The following is a 21,553-nucleotide window of genomic DNA, read 5'->3' as shown; positions in this document are numbered from 1 at the left end:
CTGTCTTTTTCTTAACTGAAAGTTTGACTGCTAAATTAGGAAGTGAGGTGATGAAGTCACATTTTGTGATTTCAAAGGGGTATTTCACTACCAAAATCGAAAATTGGTATTTTTCATCTTACCTGTAGTGCTATTTATCATCCTTTATTGTTCTGGTGTGAGTTGCAGAGTATTGGAGATATCACCCTTTTCTCTAATATAATGGAACTAGATGGAACTTGGATGTGGTGCTCAATGCACCAAAAAAAAAAAAAAAAACATTTGAAAAACTCAACAGCAATTTCTCTTTCCAGAAATCACGACCCGAATAGTCAAAATAATCCACAGGCCTTGTTGTCAGCAGTTTCATACAGGGACTGTGTTCTTTCAGTTAAAGTACACTTGCCGACCGTACCACTGCGCAGCACCACAAACCAAGTGCCATCTTCCAGAAAGGCCAGAAATCTCTACGGCTGATATCTCCAACACTGGGAAACACACTAAAAACAATCTAGATTGATAAATAACACTAGAGTAAAAGGAAATATGTGGATTGATTTTGGGGTAAAATATCCCCATAAATATTCACATGATCTAGGCAAACAAGCAGACAGAGCTACAGATTAAAGAAATACATGGAAATAAATGTACTAAAAATACTTTGCCTTATGAGACTACAATTTGACATTAAAATAAACTAAGAACATCACATGACATTAAATTCATCTTTCTAAGCATAATAACAAAGTATTGATGGGCTATGATGGTTTCACATATAACACAGTATTTGAGCAACTTTCTCATGTAAAACCATATTTACAAAAACCTATTGTTCTCTATAGTAGAGAGAGTATTTAAAAGCTTTAAATCAATGGCATCGGTCAATGTTCCTATTTATCAAATGGCTGTTAAGTGGTTTGGCCAACAACAGATCAATAACAAGATCTGTTTTGTTTTGTTGTGTAATCTGATTTGATTATGTAACACAGAAGTCAGTCTCGCCTGTAACAACATTTTCCACCAGGTGGCTCTGCAAACTGGAGGCACAGTCTCTCCTCTTATGAGGGCTGCCCTAAAGTACATTTCCTTAAAGAGAATACAGACTCAAGTATAATTTGATTTCTCAAACTGCATGTTGTTTTTGTATTAAGTAGGCCTATTAATTCAATTATTGAACATGTACTTAATGGCATACATTACAGCTGAATCACTGTATGTTGGCATTTCCCTCCTATACAACTAAAAGAATATCAGGTGATTATTCCAATGGAAAGCACCTTTAAATCACATAATCGATCTAATCAGAAAACCTGTCAAAGATTAATCATCAGTTGTTGCCTATATACAGATCACATTTGACACCATATTGCACAGCCCGTGTACAAGTGGCAGTGTCTCAATGGAGAGGTGAGTGGTCCCTTTGTTTGGATGTAAACCGCCTGATACAAATAAGTAGGCCCGGAGCTAATCTCACAGAATATGCAAAGCTGCAAACACCACAGAGAGGTTGGATGAAGAGCCGGAGCGGGGGTGAGCTGAGGCGTTAGACACGAGTGTTACATTCACGGAGTAATACTAACTTTACAGGACTTTGGCTGCCAGTGAGAGCATTATAACATGGTTCAATAACAGCTGAGAAGGAGCGGGCTGGTGGAGGACTTTCCATGATTCCGCGGGGAAAAAAAACATAAAAAACGTGGATCCAGTGAATCCAAAGTGAACATTTGAGCGCGCAGACAGTAGTCGAAACATCTGCGAGGAACCTAAAAACAACCGAAGAATTCATATTTCGGACCAGGTTGGGTTATTCTTACCGGAGTAAATTTACCTGAGTCACCTGTTGGAGCGGAGCTGCTCTCTGTCATCAGTCCAGGTAAGAAGTCCCTGACCAGGAGTCATGATGGGCTTAAAATATTATTCTAATAACTTCTCCTGTAGGTTTATATGTTTCCCGTATAGTTACATAAAGCGCGTCATAATGATATCAGCCGAAATATCATAAAATCAATATACGATACAATATAGCAGCATCATGACAGATTAGGCAATTTATGTATTTAAAGAAAATTATCTCAAGTTTTATTTTTTTTCTATTTTATTTTTTTTACAATTTTATACAACTTTTTACAACTTTTTTACAACAAAGTTTACAACACTTAATTATTCAGTTTACCTAAAAAATCACCACATTTGTCCTTGGATTATTTTTTATGATGTGTTGATAACTGTCAATTCTTTTTTACTTTACAAGAGAAAAATATTAAATTGACAGTCTAAAAAATCGAAATAAAGTTTACTATAAAACAGTTTTAACTTTCAATTACACTGTTTTATACATTATGCATAAAACAGATGTGAATTGTTGTGATGTGTACCTAGCATCCCCCCCAAAAAATGTATATCAATGTGTCATCTATATCATGTTAAAATGGTGCCTCTACAGATTTAATGGAATAGCAAGGCTAGACCAAGGTGTAATTAAATTAAAGACAGGGGAGACAATTAGTGAGTTTTTTAAAATGTATTTTCTTATTCTCCTCCACAATCAAACGTATTTGTTTATTCATTTTAATTGAACACAGGGGTGCAATTGTGCAGCAGTAGGATACATGCATTTAGCATACATAAAACCAGGGCACATCTTACAATACAAATACCAGAAAACACAATCTATTACGTGAATATAAAATAAGAAAATACATTCAATTAAAGAGATTAAAAAAAAACAATAAATAGAACAGTTCAGTTCAGTCTGCCAACGTCAGAAGTTTGTCAGGAATGCAAATAACAGAGTTGCATTGGCATGTATGTTTAGTAATCCAGATATTTTTGTTGAAGCACTTTTCAAAATCTGCAGTGGATCATCAAACCATGGGTCTGACAAGTGCTCCAAAGGGATGTGGTTCCAGTATCAGCTCCATATACTACAACCTGTGTGACCTGACTACAGTTTGGGGAGTCGTGGTGGAGGCCATTGCTGCTGCTGGTGTGGTGACTTCCTTTGTTCTGTTGCTCATCCTCATTTGCAGTTTACCGTTTGTGACACACAAGAAGAGAAAGGGCATGGTGGCCCTGCAGGCCGGCATTCTGGTCTTTACTCTGGGACTTTTTGGACTCACCTTTGCCTTCATTGTGGGCCGGTACTCCACCAGCTGTTCTGCACGGAGGTTCCTCTTTGGCGTACTGTTCTCAGGCTGTCTGGCCTGCCTGGTGATGCACGGGCTGTGGCTTGCCCTGCTGGCACGGAGAGGCCGGGGGCCTAGGAGCTGGATGTTATGCCTGGGAGCCCTGGGTCTGTGGATGGTTGAGGTGATCATCAACACTGAGTGGCTCATCATCACTGTGGTCAGGAGCTCACCTGGCGGTGTCATTGTCCCTGACCTGTCCTGCATTATTTCTAACCAGGACTTTGTGATGGCTCTTATCTATGTGATGGTTCTGCTGCTAGCTGTGGTGCTGATGGCTGTGCCCTCGCTGACACACAAGCACAAGCAGTGGCGCCGAGATGGAGCCTTCATCCTGGTCACGGGGCTCTTCACTTTGGCTATCTGGGTAGCTTGGATCGTTATGTACCTCCATGGGAACAGAGTGGCCGGGAATCCCAGCTGGGACGATCCTACTCTGGCTGTGGCCGTCGTGTCAAATGCCTGGGTGTTCCTTTTCCTCTACACCATCCCAGAAATCTGCCTACTCACCCAGGAGGACCCAGACCAGGAGCAGCCACTTGATGGAGATGATGTTTATCCTGCCAGGACCCTGGTGTACGACAACATGCTGAAGGAGCCGGAGAATGTGTACATGGATAATAAAGCCTTCACTATGGATGAGCCTCCAGCAGGTATGGTCTATCGTTATTATTACAGTAATCCAAATCGTTTCTTCATGTACATATGCTTTGGGCTGACGCCTTTTTTGTGTGCAAACTGGCAACAAACCAACATAGGTGAGCTATATAATGCAGTGCAGCAGTAAAGCTAATAGGATGTACCATTAACATGTTGTACAGTTTGGTGCCAGAGAAAACGACTGTTAAATAATTGGCAGATTACTATTTATATTCTTGACAAACAGCCAAAAAGCAGTGACAGTTTTACTTTGCATTGTTGATTTATTTGACTATTGGATGAGTTAAATAAGGTCATGTCTGCCATGCAAACATTTGGTGCCAATCTCTGTCTGCACAAATCAAGCAGATAACGTAATAGCTGTATTGTTACACATTCTTTTTCCCGCTCACCTGCCTGAGATGTCAGGCCTGCTGACAGTAAATAGCTTTTTTTCCTCACATAGTGTCTGACAGTGCTTATGGGAATCTGCTTATCTGATAAAACTAAATATGTGCCACTCAGGTCCCCTGTCCTTTTTTTTAGGACAAAAGTCTGATGTGCTTACTGAAGGTTGTGTCCTTGACTAATTTTGTGAGACATCTACAGACAGACATTTGCTTGGAAGTATTACAATGTCATATTATCAGTTTTACTGTTGATATGTCACCAGTGTTGGGGAGTAGTGATTTACATATAATTAAACTAGAAGTTTTAAATTATTATTGAACTACTGTTTTACAAAGAAGTTTCGACCAGTGTGTAGTACTTGTAAATGGTAGCTTTCCAAGTAGCTTCCCCAACACTGTATGTCACCAGTAAATACTGATCATAAGTTAACTATGACACATTTACATTGATGTGGAAACTGAAACGTCGATTGATGTTCACTGTCCCTGATAAATTAATTAATCAATAAATAAACAATGCTGAGAGAAGTAGTTTCAGTATGATTCTACGGTTTAAATGTAGATCTCACTGCACAATTGTATGTAGGTTTTGCATAGTATTGATACGGCAAGAAAATCTAGATGGATAAGTGAATATGTGTAGTATATGTGCTACTGTGTTTATGTGTGTATGTTTGCATGTATAAGGTGTCAAATTGTTGGTGAATTATCATATGCATAAATGTTTTTAATGGGGACTCCTGGAAGAGAAGTCCTTGAGCTAAAAGATCCAAGCACATGTCAGCACATGACACTTAAGACAAACTGAAAGTAAGCAGGAAGAAGAAAATAGTGACATGTTTGTTGTCAGGTTGATAAAAATATAAGGAACCTGTCTATGTATGACAATGTTATATATTCAAAATAGAATATACAGCAGGGTGCTTTAAAAGTTTTACAGTAAAAAGAGCACATCTGCACATTTGAATCCGTGCAAAAATAATGTTTACTGTGCAAGATTTCGGTCAGAGACCTTCCTCAAGGCATAACAGGTAACAACTGGAATCAGCAGTATAAGGAGCTGGGAGAGCATCAGTTAATTAGATTTAATGCAGAACACTTGTGTCAATCACTGAGTCTTAAGAAGCAAGACATCTATCTAAGCCTAGGTCTGGTCTTTTTAAGAAAAGTGTTTAAAAAAGAAAAACATTACGCAGTTTCTTGTATTGGTCAGAGCCAATATATTGCCTACTCCAAACCAGACTGTCCTGGTTCCCTTTAGACAAAGAAACTATCCTTGGTGGTAACTATGCCCAATGCCACAACACCTGCAAAACCAAAGAATTTAGACATCCTAGGACTGGACGAAAAAATCCAGTGAGGGGAGTTTGCACATGAAACAAACAAAAAAAAAAGTAAACTATTCATTGAAATGTCCATGTGATAAACTTTATGTTGGTAAAACTACACACCCCCTTAAAGAATTAGCAAACAAAGATGTTCCATAAGAGGCAAAGATGTGAATTGCAGTGTAGCCTGTGTGTCACTTTGATGATCACTCTCACTCCATCTCTCCCCTTATGGTGCCAAGGCATAGAGCAGATTACGCTCCACAGAGGGGGTGAGTAAGAAAGTTATGCCAGAGAGAGTTTTTTTGTATTCATTTCAGGAACACTGCAACCACTGGGTTTGAATGAGGATTTTGATATGAGTATTTTGTTATGAAAACATTTTAATAGATTTTATGTGCTTTATGTTATTTGATGGCTGACGCCTGATGTCTACATAGCACCTGTTTCTTTTTTTATGTATTCGATCGTAAATATGGTAAATTTTGTAAATATGTCGTGCTTGGTGTTTGTCTCTGTAGTTAGTGTTCATTTTGTCGTAACTGTAATGTCTTGTTACTCAACACTCAGTAATTGACACAAGTGTTCTGCATTAAGGCTAATCAAGTGATGCTCTCCCACCTCCTCTAACTGATGACTGTACTTGTTACCTGTTATGCCTCGAAGAAAGTCTCTTACTGAAAGCTTGCAAAGTAAACATGATTTTCGCATAGATTTGAATGTGCACATGTGCTTCTTGCACTGTTGATAACGATCAGCTCCAGAACTTCAGTCTAAGTCCATATACCTGGTGAGAGTCGTTTTTCCAAGATTTGATCTGAAAAGTTTTACAGTATCCAACTTGTGTGAGGCAGATGCAAAAAAAAAAAAAAAAAAATCAGTTAACCAGCCATTTTGAGTAATTGTGTGGTGCTACAGGAATTGTGGCAGATGTCTTAAAAGTGCCATGTTAATGTTTTCAACATAGAACTTGTGTCTAAAAATACAAAGCACTGGACTGGACAACACAAACTTATTTTCAGTTCTCTTCTGTCTTTAAAACATTTTTTTTTCTTTTATCAGTGTCTACAAAGCCATTGTCTCCATACGGTGCCTATAACGGTCAGCCGCGAAGCTGTGTGTACCAGCCCACTGAAATAGCCCTGATTGCCAAGGGTCTGACCAAGGTGAGCGAGTACACAATGTCTTACACCACAGAACACCCCCCTCTTGCCACATCAGCTGAAATAATCACTCCCCTGTGTGTTTCTACAGATGGACCAGGATGTGATACTGCCTCGAGCCAGAGCTCCCTCTCTGATTCCAGGAAGTGGCAGCTCCGTGCCTCGTTTGGTTGAGTCCCTGCCATCATAGGGACTGTCACACACAGGCAGCGTGAGTCGAGGACACATTGCACTGTCACCTTAACATGAGGTTGTTACACCCCTGAAATCTCAACCAGGGGTTTGTTTGTCTTCAGAGTTCCTTGTATCAAAATGTAACTTTTTCTTCTTTAGAAAGAAGCTTTAAATAATGATATATCTTTTTTTTTGCTCTGATATTTGTTCACTGCTTTTAGAGGCTATAGCCAAATGATTTCCGTATAGAGATGTTGTGCCTCAGCTCCTGTATTTAATTTCCATTTTTATGCTGAGGCAACATCTTCCTTTTGCTGATAAGCCAGCTTTGTTCCCTTTCATTTTACTCTAAAGGAAAAACAAGAAAGATTGTGTCATGAAATGTGTCTGTATGAGAAAGCAATGACTGACATGTGGCTAGGAGAGGGAAGAAATACTGATTTTCTATTTCTACAAAATTTGCATCCTGAAGTGGAGCATTCTATGACATTTTCAGGTGAGCTACTGTAATTTGATGGTGACAGAGAAACAGTGGACAAGGATTAGTTTAAGCCAGTTGTTCCCAGCTGGTTCAGTCACAGGGTCCAGATTTCTCTTTAGTAATTAGTTCAAGGCTCACACATAGTAAATTACCACTTATAACATTTTATAAAATGTAAACACTTTGGCTTAAAATATAAGGAAATAAAACATATTGCAAACATAAACGGCACTTCAACATAAAAGCTCTCTGTCTGAAATTCACTGTCCTTCAAATCAATGCATTTTTTTTTTACAAACTGGAGACATTCACAGGTCACTTGCTGTCCATTCAGAGTGTGACTTTGACCCACTTTTGGACCTCAACCCACCAGTTGGGAACCACTGGTTTAAGGGTGTTTATAGCAAAGCAAGATCTATAATTTAACTGTTAGTTTTGATGTACAAACATTGAAAGTTGTTCTCTCTAATTTTTTCCTTGTCATATCTTTAATTTGTTAATCTATAGTAAAACTTTTTTTTCCACATGTGGTATTATGTTAAGATTCAGACTTTCTCAGAAAGCCGTATGATTTTGTAGTGCCTTGGATTTAAAATATCTATCTATCTATCTATCTATAAGTGTTATGTTAAGTTGTAAATTCTAATTTATTAAACTTGTAAAGGGTTGCTTAAAAAACGGTGTGGCTGTTGGATCATTTTAACAGGTGACACGTCAGGAGAAGACAGATGTGAGATAATGGAAGAGGAAGTGTCACAAGGATTGCACTGCTCAGAGCACTTATTTACATATGTTCGGTTGATAAGCTTTAACTATTTTTCCAGGCGTCCTGTGCAGGGATTGGCTGTCATACTGCAGTATTTGGTTGGGTATACACAGCATAAAACATTGTAGATGGCACACAGTGACATTGTGGGAATGATACACTACCCAAATGGTAAAATGTGACAATAAATCCATGTGATGCCCTTTTCTATATTGAATTGAAGGCTGTAATATGCTGTACTGCATTGTATGGAGCAGCTCTACTTGAGTTGCTCTTTTTTGGTTTTCCATAAGCAAATATTGTGGATAGTACCATACACTAACCTTGAATGTATGTTTAACATACGAAGTACATACTGTACATATTCTTTTTTCTATTTATGCAAAGGTTGTGTTGTATATTGTATCATAATACACATATTTTTATACTTATATACTTATTTTATACTAAATCTTACATACTAGTTTTATACATAGTAATGTAGCATAATGCTGCACATTTCTATATTTCTTACACACTCTCAAAATGGCAAATTATCAAGATTTTATATTAATATTTTACAACCTATTGTTAAACATTGTAGCACAATGAACACAGAAAAAACACTACATTCTCTATGCTTTACATCAGGGCGACTGTAATGCATCACAATGTCCCTCCGGGTATCAATTAAGTATTTCCGATTTTGATTCTGTACCTTTTTTTGGTACAACCTCGGTCAAGGTTGCAGGTGAGCTGAGCCAATACTAAAATGGGGAATTTAAATACTGCAGACTACTGATTGGTCTGAAATAATCGTAACTAAAATTAGCTAGTGCATCATTTTACATAGCCACACCACTGTCAATAGTGACCTCAACTTTTTTATTTACTCGACCCCAATTTTTCAATTGTGAACAATTATTCACATGTAATTTGTCACACACACACACACACACACACACACACACACACTTTGAGAGCTTCAGGGTGAGCTGTGGCTGCCTAGCAGCAGGCTGAGTAGGCTCTCTCCCAGTTACTCCCACCATCCTGTGCTGTCAGCAGCATAAGTGCTTGCTCAAAAAGGAAATTGCTCACAAACTGGAAATCAGACCGATCAGAGATGTACAACAGAGCATGAGATTTTACTCTGTGATGCTTCGTGCCTGCACCCTACCATTGCCCTTGCATGGTTATAAAAACAAATGCAAAGAGCTAAAAAAAAAACGTGCAGATAGGCAGCATGGTCTATTCAAACAACATGATCTTGGACAAACGACAGGGAAAAAAGTATACAAATTTAAACAAAACAGTATTTAGACATCTGGTATAATGTTTTCTCAGCATGTCCAAGAACACCTTTACTAGTTACTGTCTAACCTCACTGACCTGGGTAACTCTAGATCAGTGGTTAACTACAGCTGCAACCATTTATCAGTTAGTCATCAACTATCAAATTCATCACTAATTTAATAAAAGAGTCATAAAAAGAATCATAAATCTCTGATTCCAGCTTCTTAAATGTGGGTATTCTCTGTTTTGTTTTTTTTTTTTACTCCTCTAAGACATTAAACTGAATATCTTTGGGTTATGGACAAAACAAGACATTTCAGGATGTCATCTTCAGGATTGGGAAACACTGATGGAGAATTTTCACTATTTTCTGACATTTTATAGACCACAAAATGAATTAATTAATCTAGAAAATAAGAATCAACAATGAAAATAATTGTTAGTTGCAGCCTTGCAGTTAATACTTTTGGCTCGTCTAACTGGATTTTACCCATGTATCTCATAAAGGGGTTATTGGTGAGGTCTCACTCTGCAGAGGGGGGTAAATAAACACATCCTGACCAGTGACTCGAGCCGGCATCAAAAACATCTTTCTCTGACGGGCAGCAACCGCAAATCCCCTGATAATACCAACTGCTGTCTGGTGCACATGGACACAGAAGGGTAAACGACCGACAGTGGTTCAGCTGCGCTCAAGGGAGTCAGCACTACCAATCACAAGCAGCTGTCCTCACTTAATGCATTTCCTTGTCACTGTGACAACCCTCAGTGGATAAACACAGACCGAACAAAAAAAAGCTGATCAAACAGAAACTGTGAACCCACAAACCAGACAACAGGGATTCAGTATTATTAGTTAATACCAAGTGATGGTATCATTCAGTAGCTCACTACTGCAAAAAAAGTGTTTTAAGTGAAATGTCTGCTTTTACATCTAGAATAATTTGAAGGATGAAGTTGTTAAACAAACATCTCTGAATTTACAGTTGTCCCAGAGGTTGGCGTTTAAACAAAGACCTTGTTCATGAGAGTAAACCTTAGACGGATTACAAACATAAATAGCTGTGCCAGGCTCTAATAAGTGCTGCACATTCTAAAAGGCTGATGCGATTTATTTATTCAGGCTCTCGGGGAGGTACAAATGGAAACAAGGTGTGAAAATATTCCACAATAAATTGAAATTTACATACAAAATAAGGCTTAAAAAATACATTTTTAATATAAAAGGCCACAACAATCCGGCCTGCATGTTCTTTCACTGGCTTTCTACAGGACTGCCATCTAGTGGGACTCTAGCAAACGGTTACAGGATTCTAACTTTGCCTCGAAATAGCCTCAATGATTATATTAATTTCTCAAAATACATCATAGTGATCACCTAAAGATGCAAACAGTAACCAGTGTGAACACCTGCCAGTGATTATCTGACTGTACAAGAGAGAGAAATCAAAGAAAGCCACCTGCCTCAGTTTACTTAGTTTGTCTTTTTTCAAAGTCATTCAAACACTAATAATTTAAATGTCCTGTTCTGCTTCTCAAAATATGTGGCAGGTGAATGTTGATCAGCGGATGCAAATGTTTGCTTTTTGTCCCTGACAGTTCGCTACACTGTGGTGAACTTCTCCACTGCTATATCAGTTTCAGTGTAACACAACACAAACAGTCTGCGGATGGTTATTATCTTACAGTCTGTTTCGATTTCTGAGCTTCCCAGCTGACTGAAGTCCAGGATTTATATTTCTTTGACATGAAACATTACTTAAGGTTCTTGAGTTTTTCCAGATTGGCTGTCCTGGCCTCCTGCTGCCGCTGTTTCTGTTTCTTCAGAAGACGGTACGCCTCCACTGCGCGTTCCCTCTCCTCCTCCATCATTCTCTGTCTGGCCATGGATGGCTTGGTTGTGGAGACCGCCGTGTGGCCAAGGAGAGAGTTGAGAAGCAGCTCCTTTGACGCCTTCTGGATGATGGAGGTAGAGGAAAAAAGAATCACTTAAAAGGGAACTTTGATATTTTTTTAACCTAGACCCTATTTTCCCACTTTTTGTGTCTAAATGACTAACAACCTTTGAAACTGCTCCATCTATGGCAGCAAACAGGCTGTAATGCAATCTCTACGGGCAGCAGTGTACCATCAATTTATGTCCATTAAAGTGCTTGTTTTTGCCACTGACAGGCTCTGATTGTTATTATAATTGTCTGAAAACATTACAGAAAGGACCCTACAGTTGAATGAAAACCTTTTCCTTATCATTCACTCCAGAAGAAGTCTTGCTCTGAAATCTCGCATGAGGTGACTTTTTGCAGGAAAAACCAACAATGAAAACAGTGATGAGTGTTAGAGAGAGGAGTGTCGGGATGAGTTTGTTGTGTTGGAGTACAAAATTTGTGTTTTATCTAAAAGATAACATTTCATTAGTGTAGGGTCCTTTCCATAATGCTGTCAGTTATAATAACAATCTGAGGCTGTCAGTGGCAAAAACAAGCACTTCTAATGGACGTTATTTTGATGGCGTACAAAGCCAGAAGGGATTAAATTGTAGCGTGTTTCGCTGCTGCAGCTGGAGTGGTCTCTTTTGATACTTGATCAATTGAAAAATCAGTCTCCATTAGTCACTTAGACACAAAACGTGCAAATAGGGTCCAAAATAACAAAGTTTTCCTTTAACCTTTGTCTTACCCATTAACACCACAGACATGATGTGATAACTGCAGAACAGGTATTACCTGAGGTTTGACCGGAGCTTTTTTTGGTTTGGCACTCAAAGACGGCGGAGCCATTGTAACTTCACCAAAGGGAACATTATCTAAAAAAAAAAAAAAGCCCCTCATTATCAGTCAACAAATACTTTTTATATCTGGTTCTGCTCTGACAACTGTAGCAACTTCTCATACATGTACACACATTAAAGTATCAAAGTGATAAGAGCAGTATTAATGGATGTTTTAGCGCCTGCTTGAAATGAATTGTACCTAAAGAAAAAAAAAAACTGCTCCCTCTCAGCCTTACCTACAAACATCTCTTTTTCCATCTGGGCCTCCTGTCTGTCCAGCTTTTTCTGCTGTAGCCTCATTAATCGGATTTTATCAGACCTGAAGCAAAAACAGCAATAATCAAATAAATCAGACCGATATTCAGGAATGGAATTTACTTTTACATTTCTGTGTTTTACTGTGGTCTGCTTTATATTGTTATTTTTCACTATTATCATTACCATTTAACTCCAGCACTTTTCAGTTCTTTTTCTAATAAAATTCAATTACAAGTTTAGAATTATTGTTTTTAATTAACCTCCAAGAATAATAATGCACCATTTGATAAATTGCTACAGTAGAATACATAAAACCACAACACGTGAAACATTAGCCACGAAACCAACACAGAAGATATTACATATCCATTAGGGATTGGGGGAAAAAAAGATTTAGCACAGTATTACAGTATTTTGTGTGGCAATGTTATATCAATACACGGGTGCAAGGTATATTTTCAAAATATATAAATTATTAATACTGTGAATACAAATTAAACTGTTTTTTCAGTGCACTGCATACTGTAAGTACCCTGAGAAGGAGAATAGGGTTTGACTAATCAGCACCACCTTTCATTGACGTCCCACATCAGCAAAAACACAAGGAAAAGGGCTGCTTTGCTGAATACAAGTCAACGTGTACTCACTCTTTTTTTTTCTCAGACTTGTTTTTGTTGTCTGCTTCCAGCTCAGGATTTCTGTCTATTTGGTTCTTGGTGAGGAAGAGGACGTGTTTTGTCTCATTCTCCATGCGCCGCACGTATGCTTTCTCACTTTCATTTTTTCCTCTTTTGAAATGCGGGACAGGTATGTCTCCACTCTGGAGATCCTCTGGTTTACCTTTAGGGGATATGGCTACAGAGACAGAGACAACTCTTTAACTATCTTTATACACAACCCATGACTGTTTTACATCACAAAATATAAAGAAGCTTCTCTACTGACCACTATTTACATGCACTTTGGCTCTGCCCACCAGTGCAACACTTCTAGAAAGACATAACTACTAAACTTTCACTGTTTTTTGGTTGTACCATCCCTACATCCCTGTGCATACTAGGAGACTTGAGCATACTTGACACATTAAAAAAACTAATCACAACACCTTTACTGGTAGCCCTAACTACTGCCAAGAAAACTATTCTGAAAATTGGAAAAACAAAAAGCAACTCGATATCTCACAGTAGTTAAATCTTTTAATAGAGCATGTAACACTGGTACTATAACTCAGCTAAACAAAAACAAAAAAACAACTCAATGAAAAATCATGTGCACTGGTACAGATAGATAAACACATCTACACACATTAGAGACAGACATACAAATGCAAACACAATCACACAGCAAGACACGCCTCAGTGTTTGCTCATTCATCCAAACAATGTATCTGGAATTCTTTTTGTTTATTAACTTAATTTCCTATTTTAAATTGTTATATAATTATAAGAATTGTTGTTTTGTTTTTTATGTGTATGTGGGTTCATGTAGCTATATACATATATCTGTATGTGGGTATAGATGTAGGTATTACTGACTGTCCTTATGTTAATTAACATTTTAACTACAATTACAACTATTAGTAATGACTCAAACACTTTTTAGTCCAAATTATCTCCACAAAGCGGCCTCCCTACAATCATCATTATCATTCAAATCTTGCACAACTACAGTTAATTTCCCTACTTTGATTTTCTACATGTACTTAACCTCTACCCCCTGTCTGTATGTCATCCCTGTATCTTTGAGGCTTTGTTATTGTAAATAAAACTTTGAAAAAGCTTCTCTACTCACCCTCCTTAAGCTTTTTGGTCTTTGGGGGACCCGTTTTCATCCTCTCTTTGCTCTTCATGATCTCTCGCAGTCTAAAGGGGATGTGTTTCAGGTGGTCTGGTTTGGCTTTCTTTGGTTTCCCATCTCGTTTGAGCTTCTTATCACTGTTTTCACAAGTGGCAGTCCAGACAGCATACAGGAGACAGTGGAATAAATGTGATAACGAAGGGACGTGTCCTCGCTAAGATTAAAAACAAGTTTCAATCTCGTTTTGCTAGCTACACAGGAGTCTAACAGCAGCTAGCTGCTCGAGCTAACTAGCAGTTTTTCAGTTACACATTAGCTTCTGTACGTTACCTTGAATGTTGTCCGGCCTTGCCAGCTGTTTTTTCTGTCTCGTTAGTTTTGTTCTTTTTATTCTTCCCCATGTTACTTCACTTGGTTTCAATGCAATACAAATTAGATGAAGAAAACATAACACATGCGTTGCAGCGTGTTTAGCCTTTAACCTACGAACTTCAACCTAAAGCAACAGGAAAGCCGGAAGTAAAGAGGTCTCACTCTGTCACTTTTTTTGGGTACCGTGGAGGTTTCAACTTGTCGTGGAGCATTCAGGAGTACTAACTTACCTCGTGTTTAGGTCCTGACCCTCTGTAGTAATAATACTGGTTTAGCTGTAGTTTTAAGTGGCCTGTGTATGACGCATTTTGTTGAATTAAGTTAAATCAACAATATTTTGACAGCCTCAGCATCTTTTAAACTATATATCAAACTGAATTGAAATGAATAAAAATGTATTTGGAAGATGTAAAGAAAAGGAAAGGAAAGAATGAATGTGTAAAAACATACACATACATACAGTCATGTCCGAAAAAGGAGTAGGAAGAAGTGCACCCTTATTAAATCCCTTCTCCATCAGTTAGCCTATTGAAAAATAATCGACCCACTTCCATTTTTTAATAAATTTGATTTTCTTAAACTATAAAAATTATAAGCCTATGCAACCTTTATACTAAACAGACCACAGATAACAACATGCAGACATATTTACATCGTTGTTTAAAGAAAAAGAGGAAGAGATAGAAAATGGAAATCATACAAAATAATACAAAATAAATAATTATACAATAATCACTGTAAACAGCTTGTGACTGTCAAAACCCTTTTTTGCCCATGTACCTCATGAAAGTCGTATGCTCATGTTTGAACACTGCTTCAACTGTTTACACTATTTCATAATTTTAAACCACAGATTGAAATACAAAAACTTTTCATAGTTGTCCGCACCCTATGAATTTCAAAATTAAAATTTCCCCTTAAATTATAATCTCATCACAACAAACATTTTCTTCACACTGAATTATTTTCAGCTTCAAATATTATTTGTGCAGCAATTCCACAAGATCCATTAATTTTCAGACAAGAAATTCTGCCTGACTGACTAATTGTATTCCAGAGTGATACAATGGTATAATAGACGATCTTTACTGAAAACGTCATCCTGAGTGGATAAAATAAGAGCTGTATCTATCTGCTGCCACTAGATGACGTCGTTATGTCAGTTTGTCTCTAAACACAACAATTTTCAGCTTTGATATTGATAATATTGACAGGTGTTGTATTTGACCGTCCAGACTGTGTGTTGTTAATTTTAACCATTTTTAGGAGACATAAATGAAATTATGGCTGCAGTCAGACCATGCACTACACATTGCAATTTTTTGAACACATGTAAAATTAGGCTAATTGAATATTAACCCCAAAGTCTTACATTTTGAGATACACACATCTGAGGTAGATCAAAGCACGAATTTTTTTTTTTTTCATAACTTAAACATTTTTTCAATATGGTTGGTTGTATAAAATTAAATGCCAATTTAGCTTATTTTGTTGATGTTCTGATCCTCCCCCAAACCTAAAATTGAGAAAATTTAAGTTTCTCCAAGGACATCTGCCGTATCTCGTGTATCTCTGGAAATAATTATCAGCATGTCACCAGATTTTAGGCTGAATCTTCACAGACACAGCTAAATCTACTGTTTCACCAGATGGTGGATGTGACACTTCAGCACTTCAATAGGTCTACTTAGCTTTTAAGACCTAAACACTCTTTTTATTGTGAATACTGTTCCGTTTTCCCACAGTCCATGTAAGTATGACAACAAGTGCTTGAATGCATTAAAAGCACATGCACCTGCAGTAGTCCAATATGTCATTTCCTTTATATTCTTCTCTCTGCACATCTGCTTTTTTTCCCCAGAGGTTTGTGGGCTCTGTTTTAGCCATCATTCAGATATTAAATTATGTGAAAATAAAATATATAAAATTAAAGGAGCAATATGTAAGATCTTGGGAGATTTAGTGGCATCTAGCAGTGAGGACTGCAGATTGCAACCAGCTGAAAGTTCTCCCGGTTAGACTTCCTTCAGTGTTTATTGTTCAGGACATTTTTGGCAGGAACATTATCTGCAGAGATCTCTTTCTCTTCAAAACAAATGGATCAAGTTCTTTTTATTTTATTAAACTGGTAAAAACAACGAATAAAGCAGTTTCAATTAAAAAAAAAAAAATCTGTGTTTTTCCAGTGCTCTTGTTGCAGGCTTCTTTTGTCCGTTCTGGTCTGCTGTAGAAACATGGCTTTGTAACATGGCAGTGTCCGTAAACAAGGACCTGCTTCCTATGTAGATAACAGCTCTTTCTAGGGTAACAGAAATACAACAATTCTTATTTTACACCAAAAAACGTATTATATTCAATTTCTGTCAATATATCCCCCTAAATCCTACACACTGAGCCTTTTACCAACAGCACATTCATTAGTTGCAGACTCACAATCAGTTGTTAGCATCATAATTATAAATCATTCAGTATATCGTCTCTGAGGATGTACTATCAGACATGTGGCACTGTGAGAGAGTTTGTGAGTCTGAGAGAGACAGTGAGAGTAAATCAATCAGAGGAAGTGAGAGCGTGAGTCCCATACACGTGTCTCACGTGCATGTGTATGAATGGAATAGATTAAAGACAGAAGCTGTGGTAAACCATCAGATGAGTGGACCAGGTGTGTGTTTGGGTGTGTGAGAGGTGTGGGGATTACCAGTGAGACATAATGCAGCTCAGTGTGAGGGACTGCTGATGAAAGGAGAATGCTGCTGCTGTTTGTGCTTGTACGTTCTCTCAGTTGCATAATATTGCAGATGGTGGGGAGATACTGGGGATATATTTTGTGAAAATTGCACAGTAAACACGCAGATGTCTTCTGGTGGACACCCTGGCACACATCCTCACTGTTATTCTAAAACATCTGCATTTGTTTTCCACTGTCATGTCTGTGTCAGGTCAGTCTCAGCAGCAGGGTCATCCCCGAAACTGCCTGTCAGCCAATCCCCTAATGTATGTCCTATATGCAACCTGTGTGTGTGTGTGTCTGTGTGTGCAAGTGATGATGGGACTGCAGTTTATTGGTTGGTAGCCTCATAATCTTCTCAGAGTCCGAGGTGTATAAGAAGGATTCACTGAACAAGACTTATCATTTAACAATAGCCCCGATCACTATGCCGACAGAGATAACACAACAACACAAGAGGTGAGTATATGCAACCACTCAGATGCTGTTTTTAAGCTGCATTGTGATTTTGATGCACATGTGCTTTTGGGTCATATTTCAGTTTATCATATGCAGATTAGATTTTTAGTTTTAATATCAATTCATAGGATAAAAAAAAGTATTTCACAAGTTCAAATGTTGGAAACTGGGAAACCAATACATGTTCAAGAAGAGATAGTGGCCACTTTATTAGATGAATCTGTCCAGTCAAATGCAATCCAATACATTTGTACTGTCATAAATTCTACTTCTATGATACCTAGATTTTTTTTGACACTCTCATAGAAGTATTAATTAAATTTTATTTTTTAGCATAGAGCTCATATTGGTGGTGTTGCACTGGAGGTGTTTTCTATTTGTTTGAAAGGGTAGAGGGCAGAGCCTATTTATTGAGCTGCTTGATATTGTACAAGTGTACTCTACTGAGTATATATAAATATCACATAACAGAATGTTATCTCCTTGTATCTCAGACAATCTGACTGAATAATTAATGAGCTATTTTCAGGTTACCACTACAAGCAAATTCAGCATGTCCTCTCAGTAATCTGATTATGAAGATGCTGTGAAGCTTAAAGGCATCATGGTTCATTAGAAACGTGTGTGTGTGTGTGTGGGGAGGGGGATTACAGGAGTCTGCATTTCTTTGATTATAAGTTATTAAGATGGGTTTTGTAATGTAAAGACAATTTGTTTCATATCAGTCTGTCTCATGTAGCGCTTGTCAGCGTCAGAAAAGGTTGGGGAGATCTGGAGGTTGTGGATGCGTTGCCTTGCTGTGCTCTTTGTTGGATCTAGTTTTGGTTTTCCATCACCGATGAAGAGCAGTGCACAGCCACTTTCCTAAACTCTGTGTCTGTCAGACAGACTGAAAGAGATAAAGTGCAGACCAATAACATAATGCACTGCAGACTACAGGGAAGGATTTAAAAAAAAAAATATATATATTTTGACTTCTCAGTGAACACATAATGTAGGATATGCTTTGACTGTTCAGAAAGTTTTGAAAATGAGCAGACACTTCTTCCCAACCAATTATGACACGAAAATATGTCTAAGTGGGCTACTAAGGCTGAAACCTCTCTGCAACTTGCAGTGAAGACACTGGCAGAGAACCAAACACAAAGGGATCAAACGAACTTACAAAGCACTTTAGCTTGTTTTCTTCCAAAGTTAAGATAATGGGCCGATGGTATTCTGTTTTTCATTTAGTAGCCTCTGAGCTTTTCCTTGGTAGGCTGCTTTTGTTTGCTGTTGGAACAATAAGAATGCTTTTTACCAAATCACAGTTTTCTGATTGGCTGCTGTTTGTGATCAACAATGAGACCTAATCAAAGTTGAAATGCAAAATTTCTAAATGTTGCATTTGTTTAACAGCAGTGACTGTACATAATGATGAACAACATGTCTCCACTTTCTCCTAGAGCATTTTCTACCTTTGTGGGAGACACATCTTTTCTCCTTGGCCTTCGTTTAAGATGAAAATGTTTTTATCGCAACACATTTTACTGTTATTGTTGATATTGCTGATAATTTTGATATTGTTTTAGCATGTGTGACGTATTCTCGTGTTCATGTATTTGCCTTTTTACCCTGTAAAGCACTTTGGTCAAGCTGGTTGTTTTTAAATGTGCTATATAAATAAAATTGACTTGTCTTGACTCCTACTGTACAAAAATTAAGCCAAAATATCCTGGAGCCAGATTCTGTGAAGTAGTGATCAGGAGGTGGAGCAACAGTATTGAGTCCCTGCTATATAACAAATAGCAAATAGCGCCACTGATCCTGAGCGCACTTGTTGGCCCACACAACTTCACAATCTTGATGTCGAACCCCCTTTTTATAGCATCAAGTAATTAATTCAAATCAAAGTTATAAGTTAAATAAACACATGAATATACAGCAGTGTGATATGCACTACCCAAAATGACATAAAATAGAATTGGCAAAAATTTATTTGATGTGTAGCATACTTTGACTTTTTAGTTTGGTCCATCTCCCATACGTTAACATGGAGGGGGTGGGCTTTATGACCCATGTTGCAATGGGTGAAGATGTTTTGGTTTCACCTTCAGGGAGTTATTATGTAATGCATCTTTACTGTAATGTCTATGTTTAACATTCATACATATAGTTTCTATTCACATGGCATTTTTGTTTTCTGATAAACTAATGATAATGATATTAGAACTGTCCAGTTTAATTAAATCTGTTCTTTGGAGTTTAATGCTATGTTTTTTAAATGATATAACAGAAAAACAATTAGCGTTAATATTCAGGTAAAATTATCAGCCCACATTTTAACTGATGGGGGCAGTAAGGGAACTGGATAATGGATAAGTGGCTGTTAGTCGGAAAACTATTAAGAAGCACTGGTCTAGAGTAAAACAAAAACGAGAGAAGTGAAAGTGTATAACTGTCCAGCATGCAGTATGTTAAATCTGGCAATGATAAGTTTATAATTATTTTCATGCATTACATCCCATAATGTATTTACGACATATCCACTGTCCTATTATAGTTCAAACAACAAAAGTATGAATTTGGATGTGGCCAAACCTGAAGCGAAGACTGGCAGCAAAGCTCCCCTCAGAGTCCCGGGCCCTGGATCCGGCCCCCCTAAGTTCAAACAGAGGAACAGCCGCCAGTTCAAGAGCAAGCCTCCTAAGAGGGGAGTCATCGGGTAGGCCTAAATTTTCATGAGCATCATCTAGAAAGTTTGAGCATTTCCCTGTACATTGAAACATGTGATTGTGATTTGTTTACTTCTCAGCTTTGGAGAGGAGATCCCAGGAATGGAAGGGCTCGGCACCGGTTAGCAAAACCACTATGTACTGCAATACAAAAAAGTAAACAAACAACTTTTCCTCTTTCTTAATTGCTGTTTTGTTCTTTCTTTTTCAGACATCACTGTAATCTGCCCATGGGAGGCATACAGCCATCTAGAGCTACATGAACTGGCTCAGTACGGCATAATCTGAGTCTTTTTGGTAGAAAAAAATAAGATTTATATCTACAAAAGGAAACTGATGTGGCAAGTTAAGCAAGTGGAACCTCAGTTATCAATCATCAATATTGGCTCTTCTTTAATGGTGAAGCATGTCAGCAAATTGCTATTCTTTGTTGCTGTTATTTTCTTTTTTCTTTTTTTAATATTAAATCTATTTTCATAAGAATTTCAAGCTGTCATTTTAATGTTCACAATCTGTCAATGCTGGATGTGTCCCTGTGTCGCTGTCTGAGATTGCAGTGGGAGCTGTATAAGCATTTGGTCGCTGGCTTCAGAGACAGAGTTTCTGCACAGTTGTAAACATCAGGTTAATCAAACTCAGAATAAAGCTTGAATTTTTTTTTTTTTTTTCAAAAAAAAAGAGTTTCTTATTTTTCCTCTTCCTTTTTGCCAAACGTAGTATGTTGCATAATTCCAATTAGGATGTTTGTCCTTTTTATAAACAATAAGAGTATAAGCTGCAAAATAATCAGAATAATAAAGTATTTTAGGATCAATTTAATCTCTTTTTCTTTTCTCATAAATTTAGCTGCCCATTTTACATTTTGCTAACACTTACTGTAGCCCAATAGTCTCAGATTTTCAGAAATACTCTTCTTTGCATTCTTACAGAAAAAGGTGACTATATATACATATACAATATACTGTACTACTACATATGTGTGTGTGTGTGTGTGTGTATGTATATATGTATATATATATAGGCAGCAGTAAAAAGATACATGTTGTCTGGGATTGGTG

General features: G+C 37.6%; 3 protein-coding genes across 4 annotated transcripts; 2 read left to right on the top strand and 1 right to left on the bottom strand.

Annotated features, from left to right (window-relative positions):
- Nucleotides 1-1,509: 1,509 nt before the first annotated feature.
- On the top strand, nt 1,510-7,079 carry LOC121957277 (G-protein coupled receptor family C group 5 member C-like). Its single transcript, XM_042505838.1, has 4 exons — nt 1,510-1,852; nt 2,818-3,817; nt 6,604-6,707; nt 6,796-7,079. The coding sequence occupies exons 2-4, from the start codon at nt 2,851-2,853 to the stop codon at nt 6,892-6,894; spliced, it is 1,170 nt and encodes a 389-aa protein (XP_042361772.1). The 5' UTR covers nt 1,510-1,852; nt 2,818-2,850; the 3' UTR covers nt 6,895-7,079.
- A 3,418-nt stretch (nt 7,080-10,497) lies between these two features.
- ccdc137 (coiled-coil domain containing 137) lies at nt 10,498-14,722 on the bottom strand. Of its 2 annotated transcripts, none has more exons than XM_042505410.1 (6): nt 14,553-14,722; nt 14,217-14,359; nt 13,073-13,280; nt 12,404-12,486; nt 12,121-12,200; nt 10,498-11,353 (listed from the first exon to the last, which is right to left on the bottom strand). In XM_042505410.1, the coding sequence occupies exons 1-6, from the start codon at nt 14,621-14,623 to the stop codon at nt 11,153-11,155; spliced, it is 786 nt and encodes a 261-aa protein (XP_042361344.1). In that variant the 5' UTR covers nt 14,624-14,722; the 3' UTR covers nt 10,498-11,152. The 2 variants fall into 2 exon arrangements, with proteins under 2 accessions (XP_042361344.1, XP_042361345.1); XM_042505411.1 differs by having other exon boundaries at nt 10,498-11,350.
- A 3,027-nt stretch (nt 14,723-17,749) lies between these two features.
- On the top strand, nt 17,750-20,783 carry LOC121957162 (retinal cone rhodopsin-sensitive cGMP 3',5'-cyclic phosphodiesterase subunit gamma-like). The gene is made up of 4 exons (XM_042505684.1): nt 17,750-17,781; nt 20,324-20,485; nt 20,576-20,616; nt 20,707-20,783. The coding sequence occupies exons 1-4, from the start codon at nt 17,750-17,752 to the stop codon at nt 20,781-20,783; spliced, it is 312 nt and encodes a 103-aa protein (XP_042361618.1).
- Nucleotides 20,784-21,553: the final 770 nt, after the last annotated feature.

This window comes from Plectropomus leopardus, chromosome 17 (assembly GCF_008729295.1).
Source record: "Plectropomus leopardus isolate mb chromosome 17, YSFRI_Pleo_2.0, whole genome shotgun sequence".
Taxonomy (NCBI): Eukaryota; Metazoa; Chordata; class Actinopteri; order Perciformes; family Serranidae; genus Plectropomus; species Plectropomus leopardus.
Note: the sequence above shows the minus strand (reverse complement) of the source record. Positions and strands in the feature narration are given on the sequence as shown.

What these genes read in the sequence shown, in the direction of transcription:
- LOC121957277 (XM_042505838.1), top strand. Translation starts at nt 2,851, where the DNA reads ATGGGTCTGACAAGTGCTCCAAAGGGATGTGGTTCCAGTATCAGCTCC. An exon ending in TATGGATGAGCCTCCAGCAG is followed by an intron (nt 3,818 to 6,603) that starts GTATGGTCTATC and finishes TTCTTTTATCAG; the next exon opens with TGTCTACAAAGCCATTGTCT. An exon ending in TTGCCAAGGGTCTGACCAAG is followed by an intron (nt 6,708 to 6,795) that starts GTGAGCGAGTAC and finishes GTGTTTCTACAG; the next exon opens with ATGGACCAGGATGTGATACT.
- ccdc137 (XM_042505410.1), bottom strand. Translation starts at nt 14,623, where the DNA reads ATGGGGAAGAATAAAAAGAACAAAACTAACGAGACAGAAAAAACAGCT. An exon ending in AAGTCTGAGAAAAAAAAAGA is followed by an intron (nt 12,487 to 13,072) that starts GTGAGTACACGT and finishes TTTTTGCTTCAG; the next exon opens with GTCTGATAAAATCCGATTAA. An exon ending in AAGCTCCGGTCAAACCTCAG is followed by an intron (nt 11,354 to 12,120) that starts GTAATACCTGTT and finishes TCCATCATCCAG; the next exon opens with AAGGCGTCAAAGGAGCTGCT.
- LOC121957162 (XM_042505684.1), top strand. Translation starts at nt 17,750, where the DNA reads ATGCCGACAGAGATAACACAACAACACAAGAG. An exon ending in ATAACACAACAACACAAGAG is followed by an intron (nt 17,782 to 20,323) that starts GTGAGTATATGC and finishes GTCCTATTATAG; the next exon opens with TTCAAACAACAAAAGTATGA. An exon ending in CCTAAGAGGGGAGTCATCGG is followed by an intron (nt 20,486 to 20,575) that starts GTAGGCCTAAAT and finishes TTTACTTCTCAG; the next exon opens with CTTTGGAGAGGAGATCCCAG.